The sequence below is a fragment of the Trichoderma virens genome (genome assembly GCF_000170995.1).
Source record: "Trichoderma virens Gv29-8 chromosome Unknown TRIVIscaffold_2, whole genome shotgun sequence".
Taxonomy (NCBI): domain Eukaryota; kingdom Fungi; phylum Ascomycota; class Sordariomycetes; order Hypocreales; family Hypocreaceae; genus Trichoderma; species Trichoderma virens.
In genome coordinates, this window is record NW_014013747.1 from 550,797 (window position 1) to 566,336 (window position 15,540).

The 15,540-nt window shown below is 51.8% G+C and overlaps 8 protein-coding genes across 8 annotated transcripts; 5 read left to right on the top strand and 3 right to left on the bottom strand.

Moving 5' to 3' along the window:
* Window positions 1-56: 56 nt before the first annotated feature.
* Window positions 57-1,187, bottom strand: TRIVIDRAFT_35931 (uncharacterized protein; the record flags this gene model as incomplete). Its single annotated transcript, XM_014104819.1, has 1 exon — window positions 57-1,187. The coding sequence occupies one exon, from the start codon at window positions 1,185-1,187 to the stop codon at window positions 57-59; it is 1,131 nt and encodes a 376-aa protein (XP_013960294.1).
* Window positions 1,188-1,701: 514 nt separating this feature from the next.
* Window positions 1,702-2,167, top strand: TRIVIDRAFT_35508 (uncharacterized protein; the record flags this gene model as incomplete). The annotated part of the gene is made up of 2 exons (XM_014104820.1): window positions 1,702-1,870; window positions 1,980-2,167. The coding sequence occupies 2 exons, from the start codon at window positions 1,702-1,704 to the stop codon at window positions 2,165-2,167; spliced, it is 357 nt and encodes a 118-aa protein (XP_013960295.1).
* Window positions 2,168-3,563: 1,396 nt separating this feature from the next.
* On the top strand, window positions 3,564-5,001 carry TRIVIDRAFT_14161 (uncharacterized protein; the record flags this gene model as incomplete). The annotated part of the gene is made up of 2 exons (XM_014104640.1): window positions 3,564-4,023; window positions 4,091-5,001. Coding segments are annotated over 2 exons (1,371 nt in total), but the record flags the coding sequence as incomplete, so codon positions are not given.
* Window positions 5,002-5,125: 124 nt separating this feature from the next.
* On the bottom strand, window positions 5,126-6,918 carry TRIVIDRAFT_197505 (uncharacterized protein; the record flags this gene model as incomplete). Its single annotated transcript, XM_014104821.1, has 2 exons — window positions 5,126-6,616; window positions 6,646-6,918. 2 exons carry the CDS (start codon window positions 6,916-6,918, stop codon window positions 5,126-5,128), a joined length of 1,764 nt encoding a protein of 587 aa, XP_013960296.1.
* An 886-nt stretch (window positions 6,919-7,804) lies between these two features.
* TRIVIDRAFT_36017 (uncharacterized protein) lies at window positions 7,805-9,605 on the top strand (the record flags this gene model as incomplete). Its single annotated transcript, XM_014104822.1, has 3 exons — window positions 7,805-8,023; window positions 8,117-9,477; window positions 9,548-9,605. 3 exons carry the CDS (start codon window positions 7,805-7,807, stop codon window positions 9,603-9,605), a joined length of 1,638 nt encoding a protein of 545 aa, XP_013960297.1.
* Window positions 9,606-9,741: 136 nt separating this feature from the next.
* TRIVIDRAFT_82240 (uncharacterized protein) lies at window positions 9,742-11,178 on the bottom strand (the record flags this gene model as incomplete). The annotated part of the gene is made up of 3 exons (XM_014104823.1): window positions 9,742-10,264; window positions 10,323-10,913; window positions 10,970-11,178. The coding sequence occupies 3 exons, from the start codon at window positions 11,111-11,113 to the stop codon at window positions 9,890-9,892; spliced, it is 1,110 nt and encodes a 369-aa protein (XP_013960298.1).
* A 328-nt stretch (window positions 11,179-11,506) lies between these two features.
* Window positions 11,507-13,234, top strand: TRIVIDRAFT_73492 (ras-related small GTPase; the record flags this gene model as incomplete). The annotated part of the gene is made up of 7 exons (XM_014104824.1): window positions 11,507-11,777; window positions 11,844-11,897; window positions 11,979-12,074; window positions 12,136-12,315; window positions 12,374-12,418; window positions 12,478-12,580; window positions 12,643-13,234. 7 exons carry the CDS (start codon window positions 11,745-11,747, stop codon window positions 12,750-12,752), a joined length of 621 nt encoding a protein of 206 aa, XP_013960299.1.
* A 414-nt stretch (window positions 13,235-13,648) lies between these two features.
* TRIVIDRAFT_35353 (uncharacterized protein) lies at window positions 13,649-15,225 on the top strand (the record flags this gene model as incomplete). The annotated part of the gene is made up of 4 exons (XM_014104825.1): window positions 13,649-13,672; window positions 13,765-13,841; window positions 13,909-14,653; window positions 14,713-15,225. The coding sequence occupies 4 exons, from the start codon at window positions 13,649-13,651 to the stop codon at window positions 15,223-15,225; spliced, it is 1,359 nt and encodes a 452-aa protein (XP_013960300.1).
* Window positions 15,226-15,540: the final 315 nt, after the last annotated feature.

Genomic DNA, 15,540 nt, shown 5'->3' on the forward strand with positions numbered 1-15,540 from the left:
CCAGTCGCCTGTCTAATTTTCTTCAAGTCATCGCATCATCTATATCAAAACCATCTCTACAACATTCTCTTAACAAGCAACTCCCCTTTATCCCCACCATCTAATTCGATCAAGCCACCAGCCTCTATTCTCTTCTTCCACTTATTACTCTCGTATCGTGCCAAGATCATCGTTAACCGTAGCACAACACCGTTGCTCGAAGAATGCTCCTCGGCGCTCTCAGCTAGAGGCGTAAACGTCCATCGACCAAAAGCCCAGTTCAAGATGTACCGGCCACGGGGGTGGGCTTCAGGCTGCGGTACGTCTGGGTCGGAGTTCTTGGGTGTGGATGAGAGAGTGAGGACGGACTTGATGCGGTAGGCCTCATCCTTGGGAGCTGATTTGAGAAACCCGAGCAGCTTCTCTGTGGAGACGGCAGCACCGCTGTCGCCTTTGAGCTCTACCGAGAGCACTTCGACCTCGCTTTGGTGGCTGTGGCTGTGGTTGTGTTTATGGCCATCGCCGTTCGCATCGTGATCGTGATTGTGCTCTCCGTTGACTTCCACTTCCGTCAACTCCCTAGCCAGGCCACCATCAACACCAAACACCACGCCGATATCAACCAGTCCTTTGTCGCTCTTGACACGGGCCACGTCCACATCCAAGTCGCCCACTCTATCCAAGCAGTAATCGTATCGGTCCTCGCCCGCAGTCTCCCACTTGTTAAACACAATCAAGTCGGTATATCGCGCCTGAATCTTGGCCGTATAACTCGTGTCCTCGTACCCCTTCCAATTCTCCACGTCAATGACGCTGATGACGCCATCAAGGACATATTTGCCCGTATCTCTCGCAATTCGGTTAACCTCGAGCGCTAGAGTCGCCGGAAACGCAGATCCGCTCGTCTCGATGATGATGCGATCCGGTGCGACAGTCTTTTCGAGTTCTGCAAGCGCGGGGCCGAGCTGGCCTACGAGATTGCAGCAAATGCATCCGTTGAGCAATTCTTGGACGCCGGAGATGGCTGAGCTGGAGGCCAGCTGGGAGTCTACCGCGAGGTCGCCGAACTCATTCTTTAGCAGGGCGAGTTTGTATGAGGGATTCTGGGCTCGGAGTTGAGGGATGAGGTTGAGAATGAGGGTCGTCTTGCCAGAGCCCAAGAAGCCCGTGACGATGGTAACAGGAATCGGGACAATTGTAGAGCCCATTATTAAAGAAGGCGTTTATCTTGTTCGTCTATATCGAATCAAACAAAAGAAAGAAGAAAGAAAACCAGTATTCAATCACTGGTTATGCCTTGATCATTGTCATGGAGGAAAATATCGCGGCTTGTAAATCACATGGAGGAGGAATAGAGGAATGCACATAGGATGATTTGCTTATCTTATCAGCGCCGTTCACCGGACCCCCCGAAGCCTTAGCAGCAGCGCTAACTAACAGCCGCTATAATTTCAGGGAGCAGTTCACGGGTACTGTACCTCGCAGCGGCCAACACCTCTCTGCACAGTACCGGTTCTCACTGATCTACAGCACTCTTCTTCCAAAGTCTCAACTTGACGTCACCCTTCGCTGTAAGATCCAAAGTCTAAAGCGCCAGCCATGACATCGTTTAAGGAATCCAAAGTCGGCAAAGTCGCCCTTGATGTCGCGACTTCTAGCATATATTTGGTGTTCATTCTTTTTGATGTTTTGCGAGACCAATACGACAAAGTGCACTACATGATGAGCTCGCCCAAGAAGAACAACAACAGCAGCAGCAGCAGCAGCAGCAGCAGCAACTCGGCACCGGCGCCGACGTTCAAGGAGCAGCTCGACAACAAGGCGATTGAGAGCCGGATCCACGAGAACGAGAGCGAAGGGAGCTCGGTGGTTAAGACTGTTGTCGATACGAGTAAGTTTATCTCTTCTCGACTGCCCAACTTATATAGTTGAATGGGTGAAAAGCCATACGACCTGGTCACTCTTCTTGGCTACAACTCAAGTTAACATGCACGCGACAGTATCGCATGTCATTCCCGCGGCCGCGCCCATCATCGGCGGATCAAATCCAGACAGCAAGGTGGAGGAGAATAAAGAAGAGCCCGCAGGTCCTCCTCATCGACCAGAGCATGACACCCAGATTGAAGAATTCGTGAGGGAGCAGCATCGAAGCACCATTGCAGACAATGTGAGCTCCGGAATGGAGTGATGGACTTATCCATGTATTCAGTCCAGCAGGTCTCTTTCATGTACCAATAGCCATCGAGCTTTACTTTGCTTTTTTTGCTTTAATACACCAAAGTCTGCGCAAATACTATGCAGAGCCTTACAGATTGAAATAATTCGAGACTCGTGCGTCATAGATGATCTTGTGCTACCAGACATTTCTGCCCTTGATTCGCACTCAAACACCACGAGCAGAATCCCCAATCATCGAGGGACTACGATGCGAGGCAGCCAATCTCCCCAGCTGAACGGGCACATCCGAGGATCTTCAAATCGTCCCCAACAAAAGCGTCAGTTTGACAGCTGACAGCTGATAGATTGCATAGCCCCTCTTCAGCTCTTCAGCTCTTCAGCTCTTCAGCCGCACTTTGGCACTATGGCACTACAGCAAGGGCGCAGGCACGCGCGCACAAAACAAGAAAATAATCCCGAGCTTTGGAAAAAGCTGGCATGTCCCCCCTTCTTGGCGTCTACCGCCCACTGATTAAAAACGTAGCGGCAGACTTCCTATATCCAAGGGTTTTACTCTTCTGAGCGTTTCCCACGAGGGGAAAGGCAACGCAACACCGTGGGTTAGCTGGGTGAGGGTCGTGGCAGCTCAGTTGGCTTTTTGATAAAGAAGAAAAGAAGAAGAAAAAATTCAAAAGATTGGCTGGCGATGGCGGCTTAAAAAGGCTGCGGCAGGGTGGGGCTGTGGGAAGTTGTGGATGATGACTCAGCAGGGTTTAGTTTTTTTTTTTTGCAGCGTGAGATACGTACTTCCTAGCTCCAAGCGATTGCGGAGCTCTACTAACTCTGATATTCAAACATACATACTCCGTATAGGGTAATGGGAAACAAACACCAGTTGAGCTCTCTAGAAAGCATATATAACAGGTATACTAGAGGAGTTGCCCCCTTTATTCTAGCAATTCATCTGTAGTGAATAATCATTGCTTTCGATTTTAAATACCATCATAGCTAGCAACATTAAGCAATGCCACTGTCAGCGCACACACAATTTGACGTCAATTTGACGTTATGAAGATGACGCTACAAGGGCATCAGGATGAATACATCCACCACATCACATACGAGTATATAAAATGAGTGATAATCAGTCTCGTGGTGTTTACGTTGAGAACACATTATAAGATGCGATATTCATCATGTGGTCTCTAAGGCAGCGTCGTCAAATTAAAGAGCAGGTCATTCGGGAGCTCAACCAAAGAAGAGAATCGCAATCGCAATTACTATCGAATGGGCGTGCCGACCTCGAGGTGAATCAGCCTCTCCAGCCATATCATAGAGAAGAATCTTCGCTTCATGCTGGACCACCTTTTCAAAATGTGAAATCGGACCCAAAGGCTTCATCCAATGGGCAATTATTAGTCACCTGCGGACCTGACGATACGCTCAATCCACAGAATTGGCCGCTGATTTCAAGGTGTAAGAACCTTTTCATATTGGCATTTCTCATCTTTACCCAAGGCTGGGCAGGTGCCTCCCAATCAATGGAGAATTTAGTAGCAAGTTCAACGTTTCATGTAAGCCAGACAACGGAGAGTCTAGATACCGCCATGTATCTTTTTGGTGTTGGAATCGGCGCTCCATTTGCAGGTCCATTGTCCGAGACGGTGGGAAGAAATCCTGTATACCTATTGGCTACTTTCTGCTATCTGTTCTTCGTTTTGGGATCTGCCAAGGCAACCACATTTGGCGGGCGTATTACCTGCCGTTACTTCGTGGGCTTGTTCTCCAGTGCTACTTTGTCCATCAACGGATCCAGTGTTAGGGACCAGTTCAGAGACGTAAAAAGAGCTTTCGTCTTCCCAATTATTGCTTGGGTTAATGTAATAGGTGAGTAGCATGGTTCCCCTACGATCGTCATCTATAAATGCTGATGATACTGATAATTCTGAGACAGGCCCTGTAACTGCTCCGGTAGCAAGTGGCTGGCTCGTTTCTAGCCCTGGATTGAGTTGGCATTGGCCTGATTGGGTTACGTTAATAATATCCGGTGCAGCCTTCTCGATTGCAGTTCTGTTTCTTCCAGAAACATACTTGCCGCTGCTTTTGGATTGGAAAGCAAAAGAACTTCGGCATTTGACTGGCGACGATAGGTTTACATCTGAGCACGCCATGGCAGCCAATTTCCTAGGACGCCTGAAACACAACATCACACTTGGGGTTACGTTTTTTCGAACAGAGATTATTGTAACGGTACTGGGCTTCTACCTTCTACTCCTATACACGCTACTTTTTACTTCCCTGTCTGGATTCGATTTCATCTTCAAGGACACATATGGGCTCTCCACGGGCCTTACCGGTAGCTGCTTCGCCTCTATTGCAGTAGGATCGACGCTTTTCACATTCAGCGCACCAGGCTTATACAGCTGGGCCCGCAGAGTTACAGAACATGTGCGTGGGGCATCTGTTGAACCCGAATTTCGACTATGGCCTGCGATTGTTACATCGCCCTTGTTGCCCATGTGTCTTTTCTGGCTCGGATGGACCAACTACCCTCAAATTACTATATGGTGCGGACTGAGTGCCTGTTTAGTGTTCGGTATTGTCTTGACTGCATTCTATGTGAGCAGTTATGAATACATAATAGATAGCTACGGTGACCATTCAGCCATCGCTCTTGCGAGTGTTACATCTGTCCGGTATTTGGCTGCAGGCGGTATGGTAATGGCTACGCGCCCAATGTATACGGCCATCGGTGTCCATTGGACTATGACGATCCTGGGTTGTGTTGCAGCTATACTGAGCCCTGCTCCTCTTCTGTTCTGGTTCCACGGACCCAAACTCAGATTGAAAAGCAAGTATGCGAAGAATCCACGACAAGACTCATAGGAGTCATTGGACAGCAATTTATTATATTAAACTTAACAAAAACGCTCTATAACTGTAAGCAGAGTTGGGTAATCATGTCATCATCAAAACGCCAAACTTCCAATCATCCCGATGCTGCTTTGAGGCCCTTTCCCAGGAGCTCACTTCCAACTTCTGTAATCAGTGCCTCCTTAGGGAAAGCCTTCTTCTTTGCCAACACCGTTCCCTCGGCATCTAGAGCTCGAAGGAGGTCGGCAAGCTCGCCTTGAAGATCTGTGTAGTACACCAGGTGACCCAATGCCGAGAGCATGCCCTGAAGAGCTTCCGCCGATGCCTCTTCCTGAGCGATTGCCTCAACCACGGACGCTGCAAGCTCGATTAGATCCTCATCTGGGAGACTTGATTTAGCTTCACCAAGCCTTGATTTGCGGTCTGCCAGTGCGATGTTGAATAAGAGTGACGACGCCGCCACGCGAGTATTGCTGTGGCTGTCGTCGAGGAAGCTGGTTGATATCAATCGGGTGATTGGTGCCCGAAGGTGCTCTTTCCGTAGGATTTCATCTGGGAACAGGGGCGTGGAGAAAAAATTACATGCCATCTGCAAAGTGACAAGACGTAACGCATATGGGCACTCGCTCTGCTCGTTAACGGCATTGAGGATGCTCACAGCCGTCTTGTGTTCCGTCTCTTCGGCGAAATACCCGCTAACCCGAGGGTCCAGAAGAGCACACCGGAGAAGATCAACAATAGTAAACATGGTATCGATAGGCAGCTTGGTGACTGACTCTTGAAGAAAACTGGCCATGTGTCCCATATTTGGCAGTACTGCATCCAGAGCCTCGCCTGTAGCGCGGTCCTCAATGAATCGCTTCAGTTGCTCGACTTCTGGCTTGCTCGAAATCTCGACCCCCATCTTGGCCACCAGTTTCTGCATCGGCGGCACCTTTCCAAACAATACGGGCTTCGTATTGGGATTGGCAAACGTGGGAAGCCGTAGCTTCTCATGTGGGTGGCTGGGATGCGCCATCTGTACCAGCAACTGGACATTGCCTCGGAGAGCAGCTTGGTCAGCCCCAGACCATCTATTCTCCTGTTCTCCCTTTAGGAAAGTGATGAAAGTGGGCGTTGCACTGATCGAGTATTGACTGGCGACCAAGCTCGCCTGTGGCTGCGCGATGTCAATCTTGATCAAGGTTGCCTTGCCAGCAAACTCATCGGCCAACTGATTGTACAGAGGATAAAGCATCTTGCACGGTGCACAAGTCGCGGAAGTAAAGTAGACAACTGCGCAGGACGTCTTTGCTTGATCCAAAAGCGTTGATAGCTCCGACTGGCTATTCACGTTCTTGACAGATGAAACCGCCTTCACGGGTGCAGTAGGCTGGGAACTCTGCTGCAATCCTAGGATTGAGCCGTTTTGCCTGCTGGCATTGACGCCTTGGGTGAGCTGGGGCATCAGCATGCGCCCGAACGGCGAGTCGAGAACTGCTTGTGGCATTTGCGAGATGTGGCCTGGGATGCCTTTGCCGAGGAGGAAGTTTGAGAATGCATCTGTGAAGTTGTTGCAATTGTGACGGAACAAGTCATAGGCCTGTTTTGAAGAGTCAGCAATCGCCTGTACATGTATAAGGCATATCACCATACCTCTATCGTGAAGATCGATCGTATTGACTCCAGATAGTCTCCGATAACGTCCATGGGGAGGTTTGTCTTGCCGAGATGGAGCCTCTCCAGCGGCTGGCCAAGGTGTGAGGAACCGGGCACGATGGAGATGATGCCTCCGTCGTAGACATACTCACGGCCCTGGAGCTCAATAGAGGTGTGGTAGATGGCATCGAGCTGGAAGCCCAGGAGTCCCATGGACATCTGGCGGGCCAAGCCGCGAGACAGGTCGTATACAAGGAGATGGACGTCCATCTTTGGCTAATGTGTTTTATGCCTGAACAAATGTGAGGATTAGGCGGCGGGTAAATAATAGGCTGCAAATTCAACGCGGTTTATTTCGAAAGCTTCTGAATGCGATGGGTATCTTGTAACGGTGGGAATGGCGATGGGTATGAGTCTATAGACAGCTGGAGGGCTGAGCTGAGCCGATGTAGGCAGATATTTATTGAATATCAAGGCAGCAAATGGCATACGAATCGACGAAGCTTCCAGCTACAGCGGACTTTGGCCTAGAAAACTCCGCTAGCCTAAATCCGAAGCCTCTGGCAGTTGCTGAATTGATGGTGAGAAGCACGATGCGCAATGACTGTGTACGGAATCCAAGAAGATGAGCCCCCGACTTTGCATCAGCGTCTGTCCAACTTGCTTTGCATCTTCATCTCATCATCTTCGCATCCTGCCACCGCGTAGAATGCCCCTCGGCACTTACCCTGCACCTCTCCGCTAAAAACCAGCGCTTCAGGCCTAAGGCGACCCACTGACGCATCATCCAGGGGGGGCGATGGCTTCGAGACGCTCGATTTCAGGGGCTGTGGAATGTGGCGAATGGGCTCGTCAATCTTGGCCGCAAATGCAATGGGCCTGTAGCGTCGCGGATGTGGATGGGCAAAGTACCCCTCCATACAGAACACGGCCATGTGGTACCTGGCACCTGGCAACGGGCCTTGTCCCTCCACACACCCCCGGAACAAGTTTGTTCGGCTGGACTCCTTTTTCCCTCCAAATCATTTCCACCTAAATTAATGAAACCTTGTGCCGTTGTTCGTCCCGCAATCCAACTGTTCTTCACTCACTTCCCGTCCTTCCTTTGCCCTATTTAATGCGTTGCGGCGTCTCTCATTGATCGCCCCGCGGCCTGATGAGGAGAACTTCAGTGTCGCTGCCCACCAAGCACGCTGCCTACGACCCCCACGAGAAGACAGATCGATACTACCCGAGCCAGCGAAACCAAGGCCTGTTCAGCAGCATGAAAGAAACCATGCTGTCGCAGGCGCAGAAGTCGCGGTGGCTCAAGACGGGCGCGCTGGTCCTGATCTTGATGTGCCTGTTCTACTGGCTGTCGCCCACCGGTGTCGAGGTCTACAACAAGAGCCCTCTGGGCGAAAGCTCCGAGAGCGTGAGCAAGCCTGCTGGCAACGCTGTTCCTGTTGCCAACACTCCCCCCGTCGAGCATGGTGCTGCCGCTGCTGGCAACGGCGCTCCCAACAGCGGCCAGTCCCCCGTGGACTCTTCGTACGGCACCGACAAGTGCTCCAAGTCGTACTCCAAGGACAAGCCCATCGTTCAGTATGTCCTCATGATCGACGCGGGCAGCACCGGTTCGCGAATCCACGTCTACAAGTTCAACAACTGCGGTCCCATCCCCGAGCTCGAGAAGGAGGAGTTCAAGATGACTGAAAAGTCTGTCGGTGGCTTGAGCGCTTTCAAGAACGATCCCGTGGCTGCTGCCAAGAGCCTCGACCCCTTGATGGCTGTCGCTATGGAACACGTCCCCGAGGCGCTCAAGAAGTGCTCCCCCGTCGCTGTCAAGGCTACCGCCGGTCTGCGTTTGATCGGCAAGGAGCTCGCTGATGCCATCTTGGTCGAAGTCAGGCGACACCTGGAGCAGGACTACCCCTTCCCAGTCGTCTCTGCGGAGCAAAACGGCGTTGCCATCATGGACGGTTCGGACGAGGGTGTTTATGCTTGGATCACCACCAACTACCTCCTGGGCAAGATTGGCGGTCCCGACAAGAGTGAGACTGCTGCTGTTTTCGACCTCGGTGGTGGCTCAACCCAGATTGTCTTCGAGCCTACCTTTAAGGGAGTTCCCGGCGGAGGCATGCCCGAGAAGCTGGCTCCTGGTGATCACAAGTACGAGCTTGACTTTGGCGGCCACAAATTCGACCTGTACCAGCACTCTCACCTTGGCTACGGCTTGATGTCCGCTCGCAAGGCTCTCCATTCCGCCTTGATTGACGAATTGGTCAAGGTCAAGGGAGACGACCAAACCTGGATGAACTCGCCCGTCGTGCACCCCTGCATTGCCCCCGGCACCACCAAGGCCATCGACGTCGAGGTCAGCGGCGGCGAGGCCCGTACCTTCAACTTCACTGGACCTTCCCAGCCCTCCCCGGCCCAATGCCGTAACATTGCCGAGAAGATCCTGAAGAAGGACGCCGACTGTGCCCTCGCCCCTTGCTCGTTCAACGGTGTCCACCAACCCGCCCTGTCCAAGACATTTGCCAAGGAGGACGTCTACATCTTCTCATACTTCTACGACCGCACCAAGCCCCTCGGCATGCCCGACTCCTTCACCCTACGTGAGATGCACGATCTCACTCACAAGGTCTGCGAGGGCAAGGATGCCTGGGACGTCTTTTCCAGCGTCCCCGGTGCGCTGGAGGAGCTTGAGGACCGACCCGAGCACTGTCTGGATTTGAACTTTATGATGGCTTTGCTGCACACTGGATATGAGATGCCCATTGACCGTGAGGTCAAGGTTGCCAAGAAGATTAAGGGTAATGAGCTGGGTTGGTGTCTTGGAGCTAGGTAAGAACATGACTTCTCTGATGATGTAGCATTGGCGTGTTTTTTTTTACTAACTCTTCTCCCTTTTTAGTTTGCCGCTTTTGGCTCCTGGCTCGGGCTGGTCATGCAAGATCAAGGAGGTTTCATAAAGGCGTTTTTATGAATTAAACGGTTCATGATATTTAATTGTAATGTGCTGCTAGAGTCGGTTATTTTACGTCGTCAAGCATATCATTCATTGTATGACATGTACGCTGTTGGAGAGGGCATCGGGATTGGGGGCGTAGTATGTTTAATGCGGTGTTGATGCCATTGGAATCCGGGATTCTACCTATATTATGTATACTTGGGACACTACTAAAAGGGCTTGTCTTTTCTTTAGCGACAAGCTAGCTCGGGTTGAAAGAAACAACATGGAGCAAATACAAGATTTTCAAAGAGGCGCGGTGACCATTTCCAAGACTTCTTCCATTACCTCCTCTGGGCCTACATCTTCCAACAGAGCCTCCACAGCCTCCAGCTGGCTCCCCCACTGCATACTCCTCTCCTTTTCAGGCTCAGTGATGCGTATCCGGTGGAGAAAGACTTTTTTCACAGCTAGCCCGATAAGAGCAGGCGTCACGAAATCAAGCTTGTGTAAAGGGGCGAGGCTTTTGACGAGCTGGTGGAGATGCTTGGTTGCCGCGGGTGTGATGCCCCCGGCGACTGCTCGGTGCATTCGGAGGAAGGCGATGATGTTCATCTGGTACCGGAGGATGTCGATATCGATTTGGACTTCCTGGCTTAGCTTTGCGAGTTGACTGATTTCCTGAAAGCTGCCTGTAAGTAATGATGTCAGAGCTCAGGGGATTGTGACCATAGCTTACAATATCCGATATTAATGCTGTCGATGGTGTTGTGTCATTCGAAGCCTTCTTCACAACACTCTCCGTAGATGCCGTCTCATCGTCCCCATTGTTGCGATCTTCAGCCTCGTCTAGGTTGACATATCCATCTTCTGGGTTATGCCAATGCGCAACCGCGAAGAAGTCATTGAGATGCGCCGTAACATGTGCTTCACCACCGCTTGCGGCCCCCAAGACAGGAATAAAGACAAACTGCTTCGGTGCCGCCTGCACTGACGTGCGCGTGAAGATGCGTCTCGTGCGCAGTAATTCGAGGGCCTGGATCTGGACGACTCGCGGGGCGCGGTCGAGGTTCTTTGCGATGACGAAGTGGGCCATCTGCGGAGAGAGAGGGAAAGTTCGGGGGCTGAGCGGTGTGGAGGATCGGTGGTTCGAATGCGAGCTGAGCGCAAAGTATGAATCTGTCCGTGCAAATGGCGAGATGGACCCAGCGGTGGAGTTGAGGGGGGTATGCTGAGGCTGGAGAAGCAGAGCTGAGGCGAAGTCTTCGAGTGTCGTGGACGGATGGCAGTTGACGACGACGGATTGGAGACTGTATGTCTTGCTTGCTATCTGCGCGTGTGTCAGCCTCCTCGTGGGTGGCCATGGAACAATGGGGGAGAACATACCAGCTGAAGCTCTTGCACCAGGTCATCAATGGCGGCCGGCGGAGTGCTGATGAGGACGTGCTCTCGATTGACAAGACACAACAGAACGGCCAGCTCCAAGTCGCTGAGGCTGTGAACCTTTTCCAGCAGGTCGTCATCCGCCATGGCAAAGCGCCGGTAGCCTCGCCAGGGCCATCAGGGCGACTGCAGTATGTAGAAGCACAAGATCAAGATCACTGCGGATGCTGAAGAAGCATTGATCTTTCTTTCCTCAGTGACAAGCGATATGAGATGCCAGGGTGTGGACTGTACATGCATGATGTAGCTTTGTCTCCCAACACCCAACAAGTGCTCAGAGGTACCTCGTCACGTGCATGCATTGGACGACTTAAATATGGGCTCATCATGCGGAGGCTACATTTATGCATGGGGCTAGGCTGCAAGCGGCCTAACGCGGTTGCGACACCGATATCTGGGCGTCTGGCAAGTCTAGGTACCTACTAATAGGTACCGTTGGGTGGGCGCTAAATCGCTGCCCGCCATCAACAATCCGAAAGCAAAAGCCAGCCTCGTCATTGAAGCCTCAAAAGTATAGGCAACCGACACACAGGGTCTCGTGACGTCTGCAACCCTAATTTCCTCCATCACACAGGCCAGCTCTCTTTTTCGACATCTATCTTCATCTATCTGCGAACAGTTGCACCCGGAGAAGGCCCTCTTCGCTCGCGGCGGCTGTGCTTTGGTTCATATCTATCACGTCATTCGAGCGGCGAGTGTACGACGATAACCGGTCAAAATGTCTTCGCGCAACAAGAAGGTCCTTCTCAAGGTATGAGGGCTTCGTCATCGGTGCTGCGCTGCGTGAGAGCGATGCTAAAGTTGCATTCTTCGATAGGTCATCATCCTTGGAGATAGCGGTGTGGGCAAGACGAGTTTGATGAATCAATACGTAAGCGTGCAACTCCTACGACTCCAATATACCGCCAAGGCATACGACGGCTAATGGGCGAAATGACATTTGGCATATTAGGTCAATAAGAAGTTCAGCGCAAGCTACAAGGCGACTATCGGCGCTGACTTCTTAACGCGAGAGGTCTTGGTGGACGACCGACAAGTCACCATGCAGGTATGAGGTGTTTGAGGATACGCAAGGGTTGCAAACCAAGGGGTGCTAATGCTCTGGTCAGCTTTGGGACACGGCCGGACAAGAGCGATTCCAGTCTCTGGGCGTCGCATTCTACAGAGGAGCCGACTGCTGCGTTCTGGTGTACGATGTCAACAACTCCAAGAGTTTCGAGGCGCTGGACAGCTGGCGAGACGAGTTCCTGATCCAGGCCTCTCCGAGAGACCCCCCCAACTTCCCCTTTGTAAGTGTGACGGCCGAGGCTGCTCTCGAGGTGGACGCTTTGGCTGATAATGCTACAGGTTGTGCTTGGAAACAAGATTGATGTGGAGGAGAGCAAGCGAGTGGTAAGGAACACCCTGCGTTCACATCCACATGCAGAGCATGGGTAGCTGATGCAGAGTAGATTTCGACCAAGCGAGCCATGACATTCTGCCAATCCAAGGGCGACATCCCATACTTTGAGACGAGTGCAAAGGAGGCCATCAACATTGACCAGGCATTTGAGGGTACGAGAAGACCTTTTTACGACGACAATGGTAGGGAAAGACTATAAGCTAACAAATGACAGTTATTGCTCGAAATGCTTTGGCTCAAGAAGAGTCCGAGGAATACAGCGGTGACTTTGACGACCCCATCAATATCCACATCGACAACGATCGCGACGGCTGTCCTTGCTAAGCGGTAAAAAGACGATGGGATAATTGGATGGATACGAGACTGGTCAGAGAATGAGCGTGAACAACCAGAGACGGCATACCCGGTCCTCGAACTGATGCATTTTCTTGTCTGGAAGTAGAGTATGGAGAAACGAGGCCATGTTGGTGTTTGCGTGGAAAGTAATTTTTTTCTTCTTCTTTATTATTTTTTCTTTTTCTGTCTGGGCTGATTTTCTTGCTTTTCTTGTTTGATTGATGGGATGGGAGATGCTTACAATTGCTGGGGATGGAGGCTCGATAGCAACAACCATAGCCTCGGCTCCGACTAGTGGCCATGGGAGAGAAGAGAGGGGGAAGAGGAGAGCTTTTGATACGGTCATCTCATACATCTATTTGTCAGGAGATTGCGGGGCTATAGATTCTATGCGTAGCTGGGAGCAATCCCACGCTATGGGACTTGATTATACGTTTGCCTCTTTTTAAATCAATTGATCCATCATGCCTAGATATACATCAATGGATTGATGTTGTTACTCTCCTCTGTATTTCTGTAGTAGTCTGGTAAGTACTATATTGCCCACTAACAGTCTCACTGTAGCCGCCAACGCAACCCGCTAAACCGCGGCAGATACAGCGCTCTAGGCAGTCGCGTTCAGTGTCGGTGAGGCCCCACTCTGCACCTCGGCTTGCGGCATACCCCAGACTGTCTCCGCGAATCGTGGCCCGATGGCGTTGGCTTTCCGCCTCGGCTCCGCATCAGCGCTCGAGATAAATATCGGACCATTGGCATTGCTGATGATCTGACAGCTTCAGCATTTTTGCGGAGAAGTCTTGGGTTCAAGTTCTCCTCTTATCACTTTATAATTTTTCTTCTTTTCTCTCTCTCTAGTGTGCTGACCCGGTACATCATTCGCCATCATGTCAGCTAGAATTCCAGCTCTTGTAAGCTATTGGAGCTTTCCTACTTGCTTTTTTCTGGTTGGGTTGGATAGCATTGGATACATGGACTAACGTGTTGCGATTGATCACGATAGGTTACAAGATACGTCAGCGAGGCGGCGCGACAAAAGATTGACATTGTCGCCAAGTTTGTCGAGGAAGAATGCATCCCGTGAGCCCTCCAAACGAGTCTCGACATTCCATACCATCTGTGCCGAGGAGCTAACAGGCGTCAACAGCGCCGATCCCGTACTCGAAGCCCAGGTTGGCGAGGGCGATAACCGCTGGGAGAACCATCCGTCCATCATCGAGGAGCTCAAGGACAAGGCACGCAAGCTGGGCTTGTGGAACATGTTCCTGCCCAAGGGCTTCTATGCCGAGTCGCCCGGCTGGACTAACCTCGAGTACGCCCTCATGGCAGAGTGGCTGGGCCGCTCTCGCAGCGCCTCAGAAGCTTGCAACTGCGCTGCTCCCGACACAGGCAACATGGAGGTGGTGGCCAAGTACGGCAATGCCGCCCAGAAGGAGGAGTGGCTGAAGCCCCTGATGGAGGGCAAGATTCGCTCGGCTTTCCTGATGACTGAGCCCGAGGTCGCGTCATCGGATGCCACCAACATCCAGCTCCAGATCACCCGCGACGGCGACCACTACATCCTCAATGGCTCCAAGTGGTGGTCCAGCGGTGCCGGCGACCCTCGATGCAAGCTCTACATCGTCATGGGCAAGACTGATCCCAACAACGCCGATCCTTACAAGCAACAGTCGGTCATCCTGGTTCCCGACAATCTGCCTGGCATCACCATCAAGAGAATGCTCAAGGTCTACGGCTACGACGACGCTCCCCACGGCCACGGCCACATTACCTTCAACAACGTCCGCGTTCCGGCTAAGAACCTGGTTCTGGGTGAGGGCCGCGGATTCGAGATCATCCAGGGCCGACTGGGACCTGGACGTATTCACCACGCCATGCGCAGCATTGGTGCTGTAAGTTGTTATTAATATCAATTGACCAAATCCCTTTACTGATCGACTGTTTTTTATAGGCTGAGCAAGCTCTCGACTGGATGCTGGCACGCGTCAACGACGAAAACAAGAAGCCCTTTGGCAAGCTCCTGCGCGAGCACGGCGTCATCCTCGAATGGATCGCCAAGTCCCGTATCGAGATCGACGCAGCACGCCTCATCGTCCTCAACGCCGCCGTCAAGATGGACGAGGAGGGCCCCAAGAAGGCTCTCAAGGAGATCGCCGAGGCCAAGGTTCTCATTCCCCAGACCGCCCTGAACGTCATCGACCGTGCCGTCCAGGCATACGGCGGTGCCGGTGTCTCCCAGGAGACTCCCCTGGCCAACATGTGGGCTGGCATCCGAACGCTCCGCCTGGCTGATGGCCCTGACGAGGTGCATCTGCAGCAGATGGGCCGCAACGAGAACAAGCGCGGCAAGGAGACGACGGCCAAGATCAAGTGGCAGAAGGCCAAGACCCAGGAGCTGCTGAAGAGGTACGGCGTTGAGATTGCCGAGCCCGGCACCAGGATCAAGCACACCGCCAAGTTGTAATGAAGAATGGCTGGTCAGTTTGGGTTGTCTTGTTTTGATCATGTCTTGTTGGTTTGTAAAATACGGGAACTAGGGTAAGCAAATAGCGTATACAGTATAGCATACTCCATAAAGGAAGTCAGATGCACTAGTACTTGATTTATGAGATGGACGTATGTGAGGTGTTCTCCAGTCTCCTTGTCAGCATACTAGTATACTCAAATCAATCTCCAACACGCCATCATGAACCACCACACCTTCACCAGTCTCTCAATCACATGCCCATGACTCACAAAGCCATCAATTACCCCGTGTTAAACCCATAAAGCTAGTCTT